The sequence below is a fragment of the Drosophila sechellia genome, chromosome 3R (genome assembly GCF_004382195.2).
Source record: "Drosophila sechellia strain sech25 chromosome 3R, ASM438219v1, whole genome shotgun sequence".
NCBI classification, from domain to species: Eukaryota; Metazoa; Arthropoda; class Insecta; order Diptera; family Drosophilidae; genus Drosophila; species Drosophila sechellia.
The window spans coordinates 15,148,911-15,167,340 of NC_045952.1; the positions used below are offsets into that span (position 1 = coordinate 15,148,911).

At 40.2% G+C, this 18,430-nt stretch overlaps 2 protein-coding genes across 2 annotated transcripts; one reads left to right on the plus strand and one right to left on the minus strand.

The window, feature by feature from the left end:
• Positions 1-2,296: 2,296 nt before the first annotated feature.
• Positions 2,297-5,193, minus strand: LOC6606526. Its single transcript, XM_032721528.1, is given in 5 exon segments — positions 2,297-2,435; positions 2,438-2,921; positions 2,981-3,503; positions 3,560-4,013; positions 4,308-5,193. Coding segments are annotated over 5 exon segments (2,388 nt in total). The 3' UTR covers positions 2,297-2,394.
• A 5,002-nt stretch (positions 5,194-10,195) lies between these two features.
• LOC6606527 (major royal jelly protein 1) lies at positions 10,196-15,983 on the plus strand. Its single transcript, XM_002031292.2, has 3 exons — positions 10,196-10,330; positions 13,903-14,727; positions 15,108-15,983. The coding sequence occupies exons 2-3, from the start codon at positions 13,916-13,918 to the stop codon at positions 15,886-15,888; spliced, it is 1,593 nt and encodes a 530-aa protein (XP_002031328.1). The 5' UTR covers positions 10,196-10,330; positions 13,903-13,915; the 3' UTR covers positions 15,889-15,983.
• The last annotated feature ends 2,447 nt before the right edge of the window (positions 15,984-18,430 follow it).

Sequence of the window (18,430 nt, forward strand, 5' to 3'; positions counted from 1 at the left end):
TACTTTTTCTTGAATATTTGGTTCAAAGCTAAGTAAAGGCTTATGAACTTGATGATGCTTAAGTCAGAGCTTGCCACATTTTCTCTTAGTGTACCATCGACTGAGAAACAGAGAAACTGAGCGCCTTGGTAAACAACATCGCGATGGCACACAGACACTCACACCCGCGAAGATCCTCCGGATCGGAGCATCCCAATCGTAGGCGTAGTGTTTGCTCTCCTTCCGAATCCGAATCGTTTTCTGTATCTGTATTTGTATTTGTATCTGTTGCTGTATCTTTGTCTGCAGCTGCGGAGGTGTCTGCAGATGTATGGGTGGCGTGTTCGTTTTTTGTTTTGTCTAATTTTTAATCAACATTTGCACGTTGGCCCAATCCATACATGGTTGCGATGGAAATCTCTCAGCGATGATGAGAACGCACTCGCAATTAGAAATAAGAATTTCAAAACAAAACCAAAACTTATATACCGTCGCATTCTCTCGGCCATAATTTGGTGGGTGTGGGCTGTTTTGCTGGGTGGGTGGGTTGGATTTTGGTTATGGGGCTAGCTGGTTAGGGACCCAAAAGCCATAAACACAAGCTGAAAATTGTTAATAGAGCGAATAGTGCATTTATAGATTTGCAAGATTTTTTCGGTTGGCCAAATTGACATTAATTAATACGCCCGAACTTATTTGGCCATTAACATTTCTCTTCGACGTTTTTCTTCTTGGCACACTCTCATCAATCACTAACGAGATCATTAAAAGCCATTCAGTTAATGATCAAAACTCTTAATAGACTTATATGGTGCTAAGGGAATTTTTAAAAATAATAACAAACGGAAAAATGCGTTTTTTGTTTACACTACACATTTTCTCTCAATTCGTTGAGAGTGTGGGTGTGGGTGGGAAAACCGTGTATGAGATGGAAAAGTCGGGGAAAGCAAAAATAAATTAAATGAAAACCGTGCGCTCTCACGTTTTTGCAAGAGATTCTTGGACGCTTACGCGTAGAAACGTATCTAGAGTATGGAATTCTATTTTTAATAAGGAACTCACGAAATTTGTATATTTAAATTTAGATTAGTGTGCGAGTGGCCAATTATCACAGGTGAGGAAATACAATTTCTTGACAGATATGATTATGTTCCATGTCTAGTACATACTGGAAATGTCTTTACTATTATTAAATATTATATTCAATCGCCATGTTTCCCAGTAATGGCGTTACATTCTATAAATAATATAGAATTTCCCACATATATATGCGTTCATTCACTCTGTTTTCCCCGCTATCAGCTGAGCAATCGGCAAACATTTTCACAACGCCTTGTTGGGCACCATTCATTTGGTTTGCCACGACGCCTAGCTGGTCATCATTATGATAAAAATACACATGAATATATGTTAACAGTTGTGTATTATTTTTTTGTGAAATTTTTCGGCCCACATTAGCTGCCCAGCAGCTGATTGAATTGTGTTGGCCAGCAACAACACAAATCTGCCAATTTGATGATACTGCAACAAATGTGCTGCCTGAGAATATTATTTATAAAAATCTGAGAAAACCACATATATTTGATTGGGGCAGCGTCTTCGGAAGCGGAGGCACCAGCCAACCAGCCAGGCCACCACAAAAAAGAACATACCAGGTCGAGCATTGGGCCACCACCTTTTAAGGATGCGCCAAACAACGGAGGAGAATGCCGACGACAGCTTGACGTTGGCGGCGTGCGCGCTTGTTTGCCTTTCTGACAACCAGCCGCGTCGCCAGCAGCTACGGCTGCGGATACTACTACGGATATGAGCACGGAACACGAAGAAAAATATTAAGAGTTTGTGCAACACTGAAAAACTCAAGTAGCTATCTTTCCCAGGCACAAGTTCCGATGCAAACTATCAAAAAGTTTCACATATAGACTAGTGAACATTTATTATCAAACAAAGATGCATTTTAACATTTGAGACACCTGGAAAATGCACCCCTTTTTATCTACATCAAAATGATACGCCGTTTCTTTCGGTGCAGCGGCCAAGTAGACTGCATTACACGGTGTATGGCAAAGCTGTATTTTTAAATTGAATATTGTGCCAAGAAAATATTAATATACAAGCATATTTATGAATCCTCTCTCAAGCATTATTTCGATATTTTTAATATTTAATTTGCATTTAATGCCTTTAATTCAATGCACATGTTTGGTTCAACAGGGCGTATGCGTGATCAATATATATGTGCAATGTAAAGAATACAATATGCGCTTTAGCAGCTATATACGCTGCATGGGCTTATTCGATTTAATTATAACTGCAATTATTTTATTACTACTTTGTAATGTAGCTCGATTTTTGATTATTTTTTTATTTTGTATGCCAATCATCATAGAAATGTCATATTCGCCACTTCAATCTCTAATCATGTTGAATTTTAATATTATGCACTTTTTTTCTGGATTTTTCGTCTTTCTTTCCCTTTTTTCAGATCGATGAACATATTTAACGTAGCAAAACTCGAAGGCAAAAACGCAGCTGGCAACCAACAAAAGTCCCCCGGAAAATAAGATGGCTCCGCGAAACTGATCAAAGGTGAGAGCCTTGAAAGGATCCTCTCGCACCCTAGTTATCTCCTCGTGAATCATGCGTCGCATGTCCAAATCACGAGCCCACTTTTGCATGTGACCCGATTCGATGATATGCTGAACCACAGGGTTTATCTGGTGCAGCAGATGGTACTTCTTTGGCAGTAGCATGGTAACTAAATAGACATACAGGGATTCTCGGCGATCGAAGCAGTAGAGACGATCTCGTTGGATTCGCGGATTGTAGAAAGAGTGCTGCCTGGAAACAGCAACGGCGATATGTTCGTTTTGAGCTGCATCATTGAGGCAGTCCACTAAATTGTAGCACATCTGAAACTTTTCGCGTATGTACTTGAAGATCTAAAAATTAACTTCTATTAGTTTTTATGATCAAAAATGGGATAAACTTAGTAACTCACCTCCCCATCCTTGTTTAGGTGTCTGACATGCTCGGAGGTGCCCATCACTGTCATTTTATTGCTATAGATCTCTTGCAGAGTGTGGATCTGATAGGAACTACGTGGAGTTGTCAGTGTGCTGATCAGAAAACTCTGATATGTGTTGCTAAAGAAGAAGCCCATTAGAAAAGAAAGCGCAAACAATTGCCTTAAGGTAATTGGAAAATCCTGTGCCGGAATGGCCTGGTTAAGCAATATTCCCAACACCCTCAAGCAGGTGGGGAAATATCCATTGAGATTCCGTAATTGAAAGCCTGATACTCGTTGAGCCAGGCAAACAACCAGAGAGCATGTCACCACAAAGATTCCAATCAGGAAGCCAGCATCCGCATTAAAAGTGGCCACGAAATTGAAAAATCCATGCCTCCGCTTGGCCCTGGCCACACACCATGTGAGTTCGTCCTGGTGATAAGGAATGGAACTGGAAACGAACTGACTGATGCTCGGATCCTCATCAATTCCACCGACTATCATCTCTATTTCACTGCGGTTAAATATAATAATATAAATTATATTTTTGTTAAATATTAATATGCTTACCCATCGATCAGTTGCTGAAAAAGGTGGTACAAATTGCTGTTTTCGACCTGCATTTCGATGCTAACGTGCAGACGCTCGGCGATGGTCTGCACCATTTCGTACTCGATTCCACTCAACTTGAGCTTTCCACCGGACTGAGTTTCTGTGTCTGGGATGCCTCCATCACCGTCCTCCCCTGGATCAGCATAGCTTTCGTCCTCCAATTCGCCATAATTAGGAGAAGTGTCATTGTAGTCATCTCCATCCCCTTGCAAACCGTAGTAGTAGTCATCCACGGGTTGCTCCTCGCTGTTGCGAAAAATATATGGTTCCCATGGACGAAAGGATGCTGTGAGAGGACATCCACTGAGGTCGCGGGGGAATTTATCCTCGAACTTGGCCCGAAAAAATTCCTCAATAATAGCTTCTGGCTCGGAGGAATTGGAACTCAAATCATTCTCAAGTTCATCATCATCTTTTGCACTTTCAGGAAATTCTTCAGCGTTATCCTCGTTATTGGAATCCCTGCCGTTATCGTAGTTTGTTGCAAGAAATACACTTGTATTTTCAAGCGAATTATCAGAATAATCATTGTTTGGCGTTACAAATTGTCTTACCAAGTTCTGTTGCGTTTTTATAGAATGATAAAACCTAGTTCCTTCAGGATTTTCATCATAATCCACATTTTCAACCGTTACAGTTTCTATTTCGGTTATATTACTCTCATTAGCTCCTTGACTAGTAATAGACTCGGAATTTTCCTCAACACCACTTGACCCAATAGGGAATTCATTTTCTGTCTTGTTCTCTGGGCCACCGTCGTCATTCTCCTGACCTTCATCTCCCTCCGCCTGGTCTCCATCTTCCTGCTCTTGGGGTCCATCTTCCTCCTCCTGGTCTCCATTTCCCTCCTCCTGGGGACCATCTCCCTCTTCCTGAGCTCCATCTCCCTCCTCTCCGTCATTTTCATCCTCGCTCTCCGGTTCTTCACTTGGATAATCACAGGCATCCAGTAATTCCACAGATATCACGCGATTACCACAATTATTGTCCGGATGGTAGGGAAAAACTGTTTTGCCGTAGTAAAATTGGTTTTCCTCGCTCTGCCCTATAACATTCACGTTGAAGATCTTCTTGTTTATAAATGTAAGAAGAAGTTCCACCATTAGGTCGGTCATCTCCTCGTCCGTTTCCTCCAAGCTGGCCAAATAGACGACGAATTGTGCCAGGGGATTCCAGTTGACCATACCTTTCCAATGCTCAAACACCTCATCTAGGTCCTCATCCTCCAGGTTATCCACAATGAGGAAATAGCACTGTGGCTTCTTGTTCATAAGAAACTTCGCAGGGGATGGGCCCTCCCTGGAGTTCGTTATCAAAAGGCTCCAAGGATAATTCACGTAATTGTTCATTCCTCTGAGTAACTGTTCTTCGATATTGGGCAACTGATAGTTGCGATTGATGCACAGTACTGAGCCCGAGAGCCCATCACCAGAATCGAAATACTTCCGCAGCAATGCCAGGATGCAAGCCTCCTGTCCTTTATCCTCGGTTTGAACCTTCATCAGATTTATTCCGAATCCGCGAACTCCGGAATGCGGACTCAAGAGGAACAGCAAGGCCGCCAACCAAAAACGTTGCTCAGGTGTGGACATGCCGCAAACGAATGACTGAGCCACGCCCATTTACCACGCCCACTTGGGGCGGGTAACGCACTCGGAGCCCCCAAGGGAACCGTCTCAGTTATTATACTGCAATTATGTTAATTTTCCAATCTCTGGGCTTATTTGACCCCCTCGGCTGGGACTGTTGGGCATGAATAATAGTTTTCCCCACATTCTGCTTGGTCTGTTTGTTTAGGCCACGTTTTTTATGGCCCCGTCACCGAAGCTCCAATTGAATTGCGACAAGTCGTATCTAAAAATCACTCTGAACCTATATACCACAATGACTGCAACTTCAGTTAGATGAACTCAGCGCTGGCACTTTAGCTTTTTGGTTTTCAGTTATTGGTATACAAAAGTTATTCCAACAATAAATGAAAGTTGTTAATGCGATTCAGATTTTCCCTGTAAAACAATTCAGAATATTTCTTTTGACTTACTTGCAAGTAATCTAACCATTTTAAAAGATGTTGTCGTAACAACACTGACTATATTTTGACTATTTCTTACAACGGTCTGGTGGAGTCTTACCCATTTGACAATAAATACAAATTTGAGCTACTCGCGGGAACAACGAGGCCTGACATTTTGGACTCATAAATTATAACGCACCGTATGTAAAAAAAAACAAATTAAATAAAGCGCGTGTGCATAAAAAACAAAATACACGACAACATGCGATTGAATTGCAAAATCTTGGTGCTCACCAGATTTCAATCCAGCAAATTGGCCTCATTTTTATTTATCTCTTGGCCGGCAACATATTTCAAAAACGCACAATTTTTTATGGCTTGCATTGCGCAAGACGTACCATTTTCAATTTCCATATTCGTCATTAGCCAGCTATAAACTTTGAGCACTTTTATGGCTCACACCTTCACAAACATTAAATCCAATCTATCTGAAACACTAAAACACTACAATTAGGCAATCAAGAGTCAATTATTGCAAGTTTGTTGCCAGAACGGTGTCTATAAGTTACTGAAATTGAATATTTTCCCAACCAGCAGCAGTTTAAGTTTCATTTTATCGCCATGCCCGTTGGTAAAAGTTGAGCCAGTTTTCAATTCTGTGGTCATGTGCTACAAAATATGTTAAGTATGTAGAATATTTGAAACGCGTTTTGAACGGGAGAGTAATTCGACTTCTTCTTGTTATGTCTGCGTTCTCCTGTCTGATCTTAAATTTATAATAAATTATATTATTTAAAATGACTCTGTATGTACCACAAAAAAAAAAAAAACATAAAAATCACTTGCCTAGTCGGTATGGTAATTTGTTAAAACATATTTGTATCTGCAGCACAAAAGAAAATAGACTTGTTTTTTGCTTTTGAATATAGATTGCGGATTAATGAATAAGTACATAAATTCAGACTGCGGGTCAATGAATAAGTACATAAATTCAATACATTTTTTCTTACTCTTTTAAATTATGAGCACGTTATTTTGGCCGAATATGCTAAAACAGGACTTAAGTGTTCCAAGTGATATAAATATTTTAAAATAATAATTTGCTCTCTAATTGATACGGTTACCAAACAATCATTGAGCTGCCATTTGTATATATCATAATAACATTTGAATGACTCATTTGACAAAAGGTATTCGAATTTCGCTATGCCACAAGCGTGCATTTCTGGCAATTTATTAGCTTGACGTTTGAAAACAAAGCTGGCATGCATGTCCGGCGCACTTCAACCCCTCTGTCTCCATATATATATATAGATATAGTATATCGGATCAGTCTGGTCTGCCATACTTCGCTTTGGCCACAGGCGTCAAAGTCAGAGTCAGTTGCAGCACTTTTGGCATGGTACTGACCTTCGCCAAGAGAATAGAAACGATCATAACTGCACCTAAAAAAAAAGATCATTATCGAGCATATATAAAGAGCTTGAAAAGAAAGTAAATACATTTAAAATGCATACCTTTGCAAAAATATTAATCACCTAATATCGAAAAATCTATTTCAGCTACACAATAGCACATCATTTTTCATTCATGCCAAAGTCTCAAATGACCCTCATTTATTTATTTCGGTGTCCATATGGGTAACTAGTGACCACACATACTTCAAGACTGATTTATTAAGCTTATGGTTGAGGTAATAATAACTCTCCAACCGCAATGCTTGAATTTTATTGGAGGATATTGATAATCCAGTGGTATTCACAATCGACGGAAAACGAAAGTATGGGCCGCACAAAATATACGAAACAATTGTGGCTGTATCTCTGTGAGTGTCTGTGGGAAACCGAAACCGGCTGTTGGCACTCCTTCTGCGGAGGTGGAGCCTTCAAGCCACATTGGTCTAATTGGTATAAATGCAGACCATTACGGAGAACCAAGAGGCAAGCACTTAAGCAGGCCTATTAAAATCGCTTTAGAATTAGTGCTGATCGCGATATTAGTTGATTGAGATCCGGCGCCTAGAATGCTTCGCCCAAAAGGTCCCGGACCCGCCCGAGTGGCTAAAATGCTTACCAAATCCACCGAATTCATCAAGACCTTGTCGCCGATGACAAAGGCGGTAATAAAACTGTCAACGGGCGACAAGAGCTGCCTCCGTCCACCGAGATTGATTCAATTAAACTCACATTTGTGCGCACAGAATGCGCAAATGAAGCAATTGCACGTTGACGATGACGAGGCATTTGGAGAATTTGAAACCAGCGGACAGCCAGAAAGCCTCAATTTGAAACATATTTAAAGTTCATTTCGTAATGGACACAATGAGAGGAGTTATGTAGGTTATTATTATTTTGCTTTCATGTGCATGGAGAACAAAGTAAGACACATTTTGATTGAGCCAACCATAGTTTTGATGCATTTTTTTAATTTACCGAATCTACTCAGAATATGATCATATATTAAGGTACAATATTAAATTAGTAACATTATACGTGAATAAGGACTGCCCTTTATAATAAGTTTTACATATGCTAAATAATAATTTCATTTTTCATTTCTTCCGGTGTGTGACTTATTCCATCGTATGGCGATGCGGCTATTAATCTTCAGGTGTTCCAGTGCTCAAATGTTCAAGTGTTCATCGTCACCGAGTCATATGGAGCGAGTGGCCAGCAGCAGACCTGGCGCAGATTTTGTTTCTCTGCGGATTGGTTACTTTCGAAACGGCCAAGCCAAAACGGCTAATGAGCATCGGTCCAGGGCGTTGTTGTGAAAGGAAACTCTTGATAGTTGTGATAGTTTTGATAGCCGCGAATCGCCCCGGGATAGGCACAAGCCACCTACGTTTCCGCCCGACTCGCATGTCGTAACATCTGAATCGGATCGGATTGGATTACCCGGTTATATCACTGTATGCTGGCCATATCGGCTGACATTGGCCACAGCCTTGAACCGGCGTGGTTAGAACCGGTACTACATAAACGTTTATTTAGATCGTAACTTGGTATTAGCTTGGTGGTCCAAGTGTTCTCCGAAAATACTGCAATTAAGAAAGAGAGTCAATGGCAAAGTGAATGTCGAATGGGCTTGGCCCATTAGCGTGTGTTAATTAGAGTAATCATCAATGATAATGCCCCAAACGGCAGTACTCATCCACGCATTGGTTATTTCGAGATCAAGTAAACAAACTCCGTGTGTCACAATGCAAACAAATGCCAAATCGAGGCACTTAATGCTAACTTGGCTAATTCTGCCCGCAAACCAGTTTCGAGATAGCGGCTGCAGTCACCTTTTTTGCATAACCCCTTTTAAGTGGGGCTTTTCACGATTTTTTTTCTTTTTTTGGGTTAGCGCACAGTCGACGAAAATTGTCGGCAGAGAACATTTTGGTGGATTTTCAATTTGGGGCACCCGGGCCCCGAAAATTCAAATCGTTCGGCATACTTTCCATTTTCAAATGGGTGCAAGCAAGTTGGTCCCTCAAACGAGCCGGCTCTTTGGTCTCATGGGCTTTCACTGGCGCCGATATTGGTCAAATGTAAATGGGTTCCTGCCAACATGTTATGAAACTCGAATCCAGTTCAGCTCAGTTGGACAACTCCGGTGGAAATCCAGTCTCTGTGTGTGTGTAATCAGCTCTAGCACCTGTCCTGCATTTGCCACAAGCGGAACGAAAGGGTAAACTCTATTTATAATTAAATGCAGTCAACAGAAGGCGGAATTTGAATGAAAGACAATCGCTTGAGGGGCTCAGATTATTTAAATGCAGCTTATTCTGACAAGTGGGTAGAAAATCCAGTCCGTGTAAGCTGAAATTAAAAATTAAAATAAAAATAAAAGGGTGGAATATAAATAACCGATTTGACTGGCTTATCTTATCAACGGTGGGGGCTCTGAAAATGTAAATAATGCTTGCAATATTCTTAGCACAGCTTGAAAATCCAGTTAAGAATCTAGTTTTTACTAACAAGTAGGGACATGTTTTAAGTTAGCAAATTTAAGGGGATGTATAAATCTTAAATTTGACTGAGCATTACTGAAAATTTAAATGCAGCATTTTGTATGAAAAAATATCAATAAAACAAATATTCATTTGAGCTGAACTGGCCTTTCGAACTGGTTGTGGTATTTTAATTGTCAACCCAGTACATTTAATTTATAACTGTCTGTTTACCTTAAATTCCGCCGCATCACCATGCGGTACAATGGACTCTCCATTGACAAAAACAGCCACTGATATGCTGATAAAAATACACAAAATTCACGAAATGCGAAAATAAAACCGATTAAGTTATTTATTGGCAAGGCGATAATGAACTTGTAAAGAGAGTTAAGCCCAATTGCCGCAGCTAATAACAACTGAGTTACAACAATTGGCCGCAAATTTGCGGAAACTAGCACCACGGAGCGTATGAGTGATGTGTGCGCAGCAGAAAAGCTGCTCTGAATGTCCGCCCATCGAGTATAAGAGTTGCAGTGCAGCAGGAGTCGACCAAGTTGATAGGTTGTTAGGCCAATATAAAGCAACAAACAACCCACTCTTATAAAATTCGGTGCGCCTGGCAAACGGAACCCAGTCGCAAAACGGCAACCGCTACGCTCGGACGTGTCGCGGGATCAGTAAAAAGAAACAGAGCAGTAATTTAGGATTAAGTAAAATATAGCAACCACTACTACTCAACAACCAGCTCCAGCAAGCTCAAAGTGTATCAAAAGTAAGCAAATGCCAGATGAAGCACAAATTGCCTCGGCCACAAAACAAAAGACTTAGGCAACGAACGCGCCGCGCCGATTGCTGCCACTTCGCGAAGTGCGGTTTCCAACGGTTAAAGTGCAAATTGCCGTGCATTTAGTTAACTGCTCGACTGCAGCTTGTGAGGCGTTGCCAATGCCACTCTCACCGTTTGAATTCCGAATCAAAAAATAACATATATAGAGCCCATCTGACTTAATTGGCAAATCAATAGCCGAAGCCAAGGGTATGCTGTTGCACATTGTAAATTATTAGCCAAATGCGCCAATCGCGTGTGTCAGTGTGTTTTAGTTTGGTTTGTGGCCAAAAGAAGCCGCTGCGGCCGGAGAACGGAACTGTGTTAATTAAGTTTTGTTGGCAAACGCATTTTTGTTTAGTTCGGTTTTTGGGTCCAATTAAAATTGATCACTGCCGCAAAGTGCAGCCACTCTACGTGACTGCCGATCTATACTGGATTTATGACCGCATATCGATGTGCACATGTCTGCTGGCTCTAAGGAAGCTGTTACGGCGACCTTTTCCGCCGTTTGCAAAAATACAAAATTCACAACCAGGTGTTAATCAACCTTCGACAAACATGCCTTCCGCTCAACTCCGTCGCAGTTTTGTGGTTTATGAGAACACCGAAATTGGGCGATTCAAATAGGATCAAAGTATAATAGTACAACTCAATTGAAATTAAAGATTTTCGGTCTCATGTCCATTGTGGAACGCGTGAGAATTCGCCGAGCAACGAGGTGCAAAACATTGTAACGTTGTGATTCAGATAAGGCAACACACCATCCAATCGCATAGTCGTTGTGTGTAGTACTAGTTGGTGTAACTAGGTTGAAGTTATTTTTCTTAATTGGCCTCTGGCGTCCAATGGGGGAATAACGCTTTTCGTTGCGTCACGTTTGGCTATGGAGATGTCTCAAAGGGACACATTAATTAATGGGCTGTCCAAATGTGGCCCACAAAGTATGACAATTCTTTTATGGCGCCAATTTTTTGTGCAAAGATTTATGCTCCCAATGAATAATGTAAATAATATTAGGCCTTTGTTTGAAAATTTCTTTAGGTCAACGTTTTTAATGGGGTTTTCATTGATATATTCGTTTGGTCTAGGCTTTAGGCCTAGATGCATAATAAAATGTAATATATTTTATGCATTTCGAAAATACATATCAATACAGTACCTAGGAAATAGCGAAATACTATAAAACATTTGGTGGGAAATCAGTCATCAATTTTTTAATTTAATTAAATTTACAAATTCTCTTATCATTGATTAAAATTGCATGTCTTATATGGCAAACTAGTAATTTTCCAAGGGTTACTGAGCCAAACATTTTATTAAACTGCTACATTGCAATAAATAATTTGGTCAAGAGGTTTCTATCGTGCAGCCAAGTTGTTTTCGGCATACGCTTTCGAACCACTTCGTGCTGAAATTTAATGGACAAATTAAACGAAAATTAAGCGAAATTTCATTGGGCTGCCATAGCTCATCATCGTGAATGGCTATCAAGCGAAATGCGCACTTTATCCAAAAAAAAAGTACAAATAATAACATGTAATATAAAAAACAAGTGGCTTGGCGTTTTGTGGCTTGTAGCTCTTGACTTGTAAACTTTTTGTAAGCGGTTTGTTCCGCTTGCCGCCCAGTAAGCCCATTAAACTAGTGACAAAAACCTCAGTCGAGTTTTCTTCTTCACATTTCTTCTCTGCATTTTTTTTGAGCTGCGGCTTTGGGAAACAACTCGAGTTTCCGCTCGACGTTGCACAAGTGTTATGTAAAGTGCACAGGTGCGAAGAAATAAATCTATTTTACGCATGTGGCGCCGGGATTAACCTTGACTTTTTCACTCTTTGTTTTATGTAATTCATCAAATGCCAGTTGCTAGCTTGGAAATTACAAAAATTCAATTATCTCTAACTGCTTATCGTGGCACGCGCCAATGAAAGTTTCATGCAGCACGTTGGTCATGTTTCTCTGCAATTTGCCAGAGCCAAACGAATCTAGGAGTTGCCTCCGCCACTTAATAGTATATCTTTTGAGCGAAATCAGAGACAACTGCCCACAGCCAATTGGCCAAAATATTCAAATGCCTCTGACCAGTGAATAGCAAATTAAAGTGTCAGTTCCTTATGTCTCCGCACCAACCAAAACTTGCTGAGCAATTAAAAAAATGCATACGCTTGGCCGTTACACTGCAGAAAGTCGAGTCGAAAACCTAAAGATGGATTTGGGATATAAACAATGCAATATACTGCGATATTCAAAAGTAAATATTCAAAAGTAAATTATGTTTTTTTCTGAGTGCTGAATGTTAATCTGCAATTTTAATATGCATGTCATGTTAACTGATTTTAATAAACATTAAAACTAACACGTAATGATGGCTAATAGTCAAATATATATATATAGCAAATTGATATAGAAAATGTATCCAAATATGTTTTTCAATGGAAGTTTGTTTCTTGAGACATGACAATTTGAATTTTTTATTAGTGCAACTCTTGCAACTGATCATTGAGATCGTGTCTGCGAGTGGGATACGACTGGCGTGAGAAATAAAAGCACGCCGCAGATGCAAGCGCAAGTATCTGATGGATGCGGACACTTCAATCCGGACTGACCCGGCTGCATTGCGAACTCATTTGAATACAATCGCCAAGCCCACTCCGCATTTTCCAGTCTGCACTCCACAATCCACAATCCGCATACCGGCTTCGGCACCGGAATTGGCACATTTACATGTAATATGTATCACCGAGAATATCTTTTCTGCATTTGGTTAGAAAGGCTTCTGATTTGACAGCTAACTAACCTTATTGGTTCCATTTAAATTGAGTGAATAGGCTGGGAATTCCATGAAATAGTTTACGGCATTGTATGTAGATTGTAGCTCACCAATTAAAAATGCATCGTCTGCAATTGCTTAAAACGACTTGCTAATCGTTTGGAGCTAATTCATTCAATTGCACGATCCAGGGATTCTGATACTTCGACTATTGATTATGCATTTATTGCATGTGGTTTTCAAAGTCTCTACACTGCTAAAATAACGTAAAAGTCTGAATGAGATTAAGAAAAAGATTAGCAGTATAAAAATAATATACACATACGAAAATGGATACTCTAAAATTGTAATAAAACTTTTTCAAATATTTGTTCATCTAGTTTCAAGTATAATATTGGTAAAATCATATTATTAAGCACGGTGTTCATAAAGAAATGTAGACCATTTTCAAAGCCATTTATAGAAACAACCTTTTCGATTGAGAGATTATATTTAATATTCATAAAGATTTTCGAAGGGTTAGACATTCATTAGAGTACAAAACACGCTAATGCTTTCATTAATAACAATAAAAATCGATTTTTATGTTGGGAAAATTTGTGATTGCGATTTCCTCCCATGACGATTGTCCGGAAATAGAAATGATAGATAAGGCCCAGCAGAATCTGAATTGCAGCAGTTTAAATTCTCGACTTGCAGTAGCTGTAACATCAAGTAATTCTGGTTTCTTTTCTCTAATATATTGCAGACCTCCTCTTGCCATGATTCGCATCCTAGTTGGAGTGATTTGTGTGGTCCTTTGGTCGCCGGTTAGCCAGGCTCTAACCCCTGGCTTGCAGGTGGCCAAGCAGTGGAAACTCCTGCGCTATAACTTCGAACCTCAGGCTCCGGTCTCGGATCCTAATTTCTACAATCCCCAAAATGTTCTCATCACGGGCCTGGCTGTTACGGATGACCGGATATTTGTGGCCACGCCAAAGCTCTTCTCAGGTGTGCCCTCTACTGTGAGCTGGGTTTCCAAGGCCCAGTTCGGGGATTCCCCCACCCTGAACGCCTTCCCCGATTGGACCTTCTCCAACACAGGACGCAGTGACTTCAACTGCAGCGATCTCATCCTGACTTCGGTTTACCGCCTGCGTGTGGATTCCTGCAATCGCATTTGGTTGTTGGATGCTGGAATATCGCGATCCCTGGAGGATTACGAAATCACCTGCCCGCCAAAGATCCTGGTCGTGGATTTGGCGACGGATCGAGTAGTGAGACGTATTGATTTTCCCCCGGAGGTCCTGCGGGGAGAGTCCCTGTTTACCAACATGGTGATTGATGAGACGACGGCCAAGGGATGCGATGATGTGTTCGTCTATATTACCGACACCGTGGAACCGGGAATTATTGTGTACGACAGTGGAAAGGACGTCACCTGGCGGGTATCCCATCCAGCCATGTACCCTGATCCGGACTTCGCACAGTCCGAGATTCATGAGCACCGCTTTGTTCTGATGGACGGAGTGGTCGGCTTGACTTTCGATGAGCGCACTGGTGTGGTATACTTCCAACCTTTGGCCACGGATAGGTGAGTCAGATAAACAAAAAAAAAATTTGATAGGTATTTCAATCTTTAAGTAGAAAACCCAACCAGTTCATTCAGTCGCAAATTACCCTCAAAATACATAGAAATACCTTTATTGACTTAAGGTAATTGGTCACGTAGTTTTAGGAAGGTATGATTATCTTTAATGCCTTACATTGGCTTTCAAGTTTCAATGCTAGCTTAACTGTTGAAATAATGAACATTAAATTAATTCAAATAACTTCGAGTTATGTTAGGCTTCTCACAAACTAAAATGTATATGAACGAACAGAGTTAAAAAAAAGAAATAGGCTAAATGTATAATAAGTTTAGATTTTAAACCCAATATTAGTAATATCTAATTTTGTCTCTTTATTTTCCAGAGTTTTCTCCGTGCACAAGAATGTCCTGCGTGCGGGTCCTTTGCCAGATGGCAAAATGCTGGATGTGAAACTGGTGGGCAAGAAGAGCTCCCAGGGCATTGGCCTCGCCGTATCCCCGTTCGACAGCAGCCTGATCTTCAGTCCCCTGAGTGAAACAGCCATCGCCTCATGGAATCCAACAACAAACCAACAATCGGTGCTGGCCTTCGATCGCGATCAGTTGCAGTTTGTGGCCGATATCACCACCACGAAATCGGAGCCGGGTGTAATCTATGCCATATCCTCGAAGTTCCATCGCTTCTTCCTCAAGAACCTGAATCCCAATGAGTTTAACAATCGCATTGTTAGGCTGGAACTGCCCGCTGGGAACTCGCTGCTGGGTCATCGAGTCGCCCTACCCGCACCACCTACTCACAATAGTTTGTTGAACTACGGCGTTTTCAATACTCACGGTCAGGCCTCGACGAATGCCCTGCAAACGTACTTCACCAGTCCGGCGCTGACCACGCCCTTTACCACCAAATCGCCCTTTAAGTTCGAGACCGGCGGCATTGTCAACTATGATGCTCGCAATCCGTTTACCGCCTTGAATCAGGGAGAGGCCTTCCCGCCCAGCAAGGCGACCAGGGACAACTACCAGCGGTCCTATTTGGACACCCTGGTGGGCACCACCTCTCCGGCGGCCACCACCCGAGTGGTTTCGGTGCCACACACCGCCTTCAGCGGCCGCCACAGTGGTTACTACTATCAGCGGTCCACGAGGTCGGTGGATCAGCAGTGAAAGACAACTCGCGTACACTCTGCGTATACGCAATGCTCGCAGCAGCTGATGTAAATATAAAATGTAAATTGAATAAATTATTTTTATGAAATATCTGCTCATGTGTATTGATTGTGAGACTTGTACCTTAACCAAAGTTGCTGTGGAGCTATATAACGAGTCATCAATCTAAAAGTTTGAGTTGCAAGTTCCTGTTTCGAAGTCTGCACATTTTATTACCTATCATGAATTCAAAGTTCAAAAACCAACTAATCGGTGTAAAACCCGTATTCCGGAAATCTATAGATTATGAATTGGTCGCTTTTAACTAATGGCTCCAACGAATATTATTTATAGTTTCTTTTCTCCAGCAAGAAAGCTACAAAGTCTGATTAATGCTGGCAATAGTAACTACAATTTATTACTTTCAAAACAATTAATTAAACGTTAATATCGCCGGCGACACTTTACCGAGGATTATTTTCGCATTAGTATGCATTGAATGGCAGTGTCACAGCTCAAACGATTAACAAAGACATTAACTATAAAGTCGGAACGAGTCTGCACCTGTTGCAGATTAGTGTGGTAACAGATATGCCAAATGTGGAACACGGTATTAGAGATTGGTTAACATTTGATACCCTGACAAGGTGATAACCCAACTTCCGGCAGTTATTCCACGCATCGTTGGCTATAAATATTACTTAATTTGGAAAATAAATATACCGTATATTAGCACTCTTCTCGAATTGAAGGCAATGTAGAGTAAGGTTAAATTAAATGTGCGAAGAATATTAAAATTTAATTTTTGCCAAGTTTGCCAAATTTAGCGACCAGTTTCGGTCATCACACAGTATTCTGCTTTAAATGCCATTAATAATTTGTGGCCAAAACCGGTCGATTGGCAGGCGTCGGTGGGATTAGATAGTATCGCCCGCTCCGGGCAGTAATTGATGGAAAAACAGGGAACAAATTGCACAGGGGCAAGGTGGACAGATCTGCGAAATTTGCATGCAGTCAGGTGTGTGGGATTGGTTAATTGATTATGAATGTGATTTCGGGCAATCAGTTGAGACACTTTCTAATACAAGCAATTGAAATTAAATATTTTACAAGCTTATATTTGTCACACAGACAGGTTATTTAATTAACCACCGTTTCCGAAAATATGCAATTGGTTCTCTTTATCTGTAATTTTTTACAAAGTTGAGCACACTTACATGACAATCACAAACCGGGTACAGATTCATTAAATATACATTTCAGAAAAAGTCCACTAATAAAATTGGACTATAAAAAATATAAAGGAAAAGTGAGTGACGAGTTCGAACCCGTAAAAATTTTATAACTTTGCGCCCATTCAAATTGAATGCATAACCCCGACCATAAAGCTTTGTTTAAATATTATGAAAGTCCAAACAAAAAAGGTTGTATTAAGTGACCAAAGCGGACAGAATGTCCAATTGACGAAATGATTTTTGATTAATTAGACAAATTAAGCCAAGTTACCGTCCAATGCACAGTCGTTGCACTCAACTGACACTTAAATGAGGCGTGAAACGACAGCCAAACTAGTTTTTTGCCACATTTAATGAGTTTATTTCTCCATTTTACTGGTTTGTGGTATAATTCTAAGTGGCACGCGCCTCCACCACATTAGTTTTGCATATAAGAGGCAATGGGCCATTCCGATCATAAAGACATAAGCACCCGATGTTTTATTTATTGGGGACTATGTGTTCATTTAGCATGTTTAAGATTATTGTGTGCGACAATTTGCTTCCGAAAATTTCAAAGTCATTCAGGCAATTAAGTTTATTTTCCTCTTTTCAATTGCAACGGCGTCTAGCGTGCAAAAATATTTAATCCAAAAAGACATATCCGACATATTTCATTTGCTGTAAACACCAAAGCCTCAAATTTTTTTTTTGTCTTTTAAAAGATAGGAAATAAAATATATAACCCAATAAACAGCAAAACACAGTAATTTCCCATCACACTTGTACATTTTAAGCACGATTAACTGAATTTTAATTGCACCAACTCTAAAGTAAGGATCTTCTATAAGCGAGGAACGACTGTATCGGTAGCTCAGATCTGTAGGAACCCATTAACTATAAACTATTAAGTCCACTGAGTGACTCATGGGCATTTCGATATTCATAAGCTTGGTTAGCAAGACAGGTGATAAGAGCTTTGACATAAATCAGTCCCTGACTAGTTCGTGTTTTTTTTTCAATGTCAGCACATAAAATCAACACTTATGTGTCCGTTGAATTCTGTTTAAGTTATGTTTGAATCTTAATCTATTAAATTATAGGATTTTTAATAGCCAAACATCCTAATGCTTACCACTTCGAAAAATTGTTCACTTCATTAGCATTCTGATATTGCTATTATATTAAAGTAATATTCAAAAATAAAATTCCTCTATAAATTTCCATTGCCTATTTACTTATTTATATATTCCATATATTCTATTTATTTATTTCGTCTATAAACAACTTTTATACAAAGGGAAATACCCGTAGCAAGGGTAAGATAACAAAAGAAGAGCCTCTAG

Bases quoted from the DNA above. Each gene is read 5' to 3' on its own strand.
- LOC6606527 (XM_002031292.2), top strand. From the start codon at position 13,916: ATGATTCGCATCCTAGTTGGAGTGATTTGTGTGGTCCTTTGGTCGCCG. The intron at 14,728-15,107 runs GTGAGTCAGATA...TTTATTTTCCAG, and splicing joins CAACCTTTGGCCACGGATAG to AGTTTTCTCCGTGCACAAGA.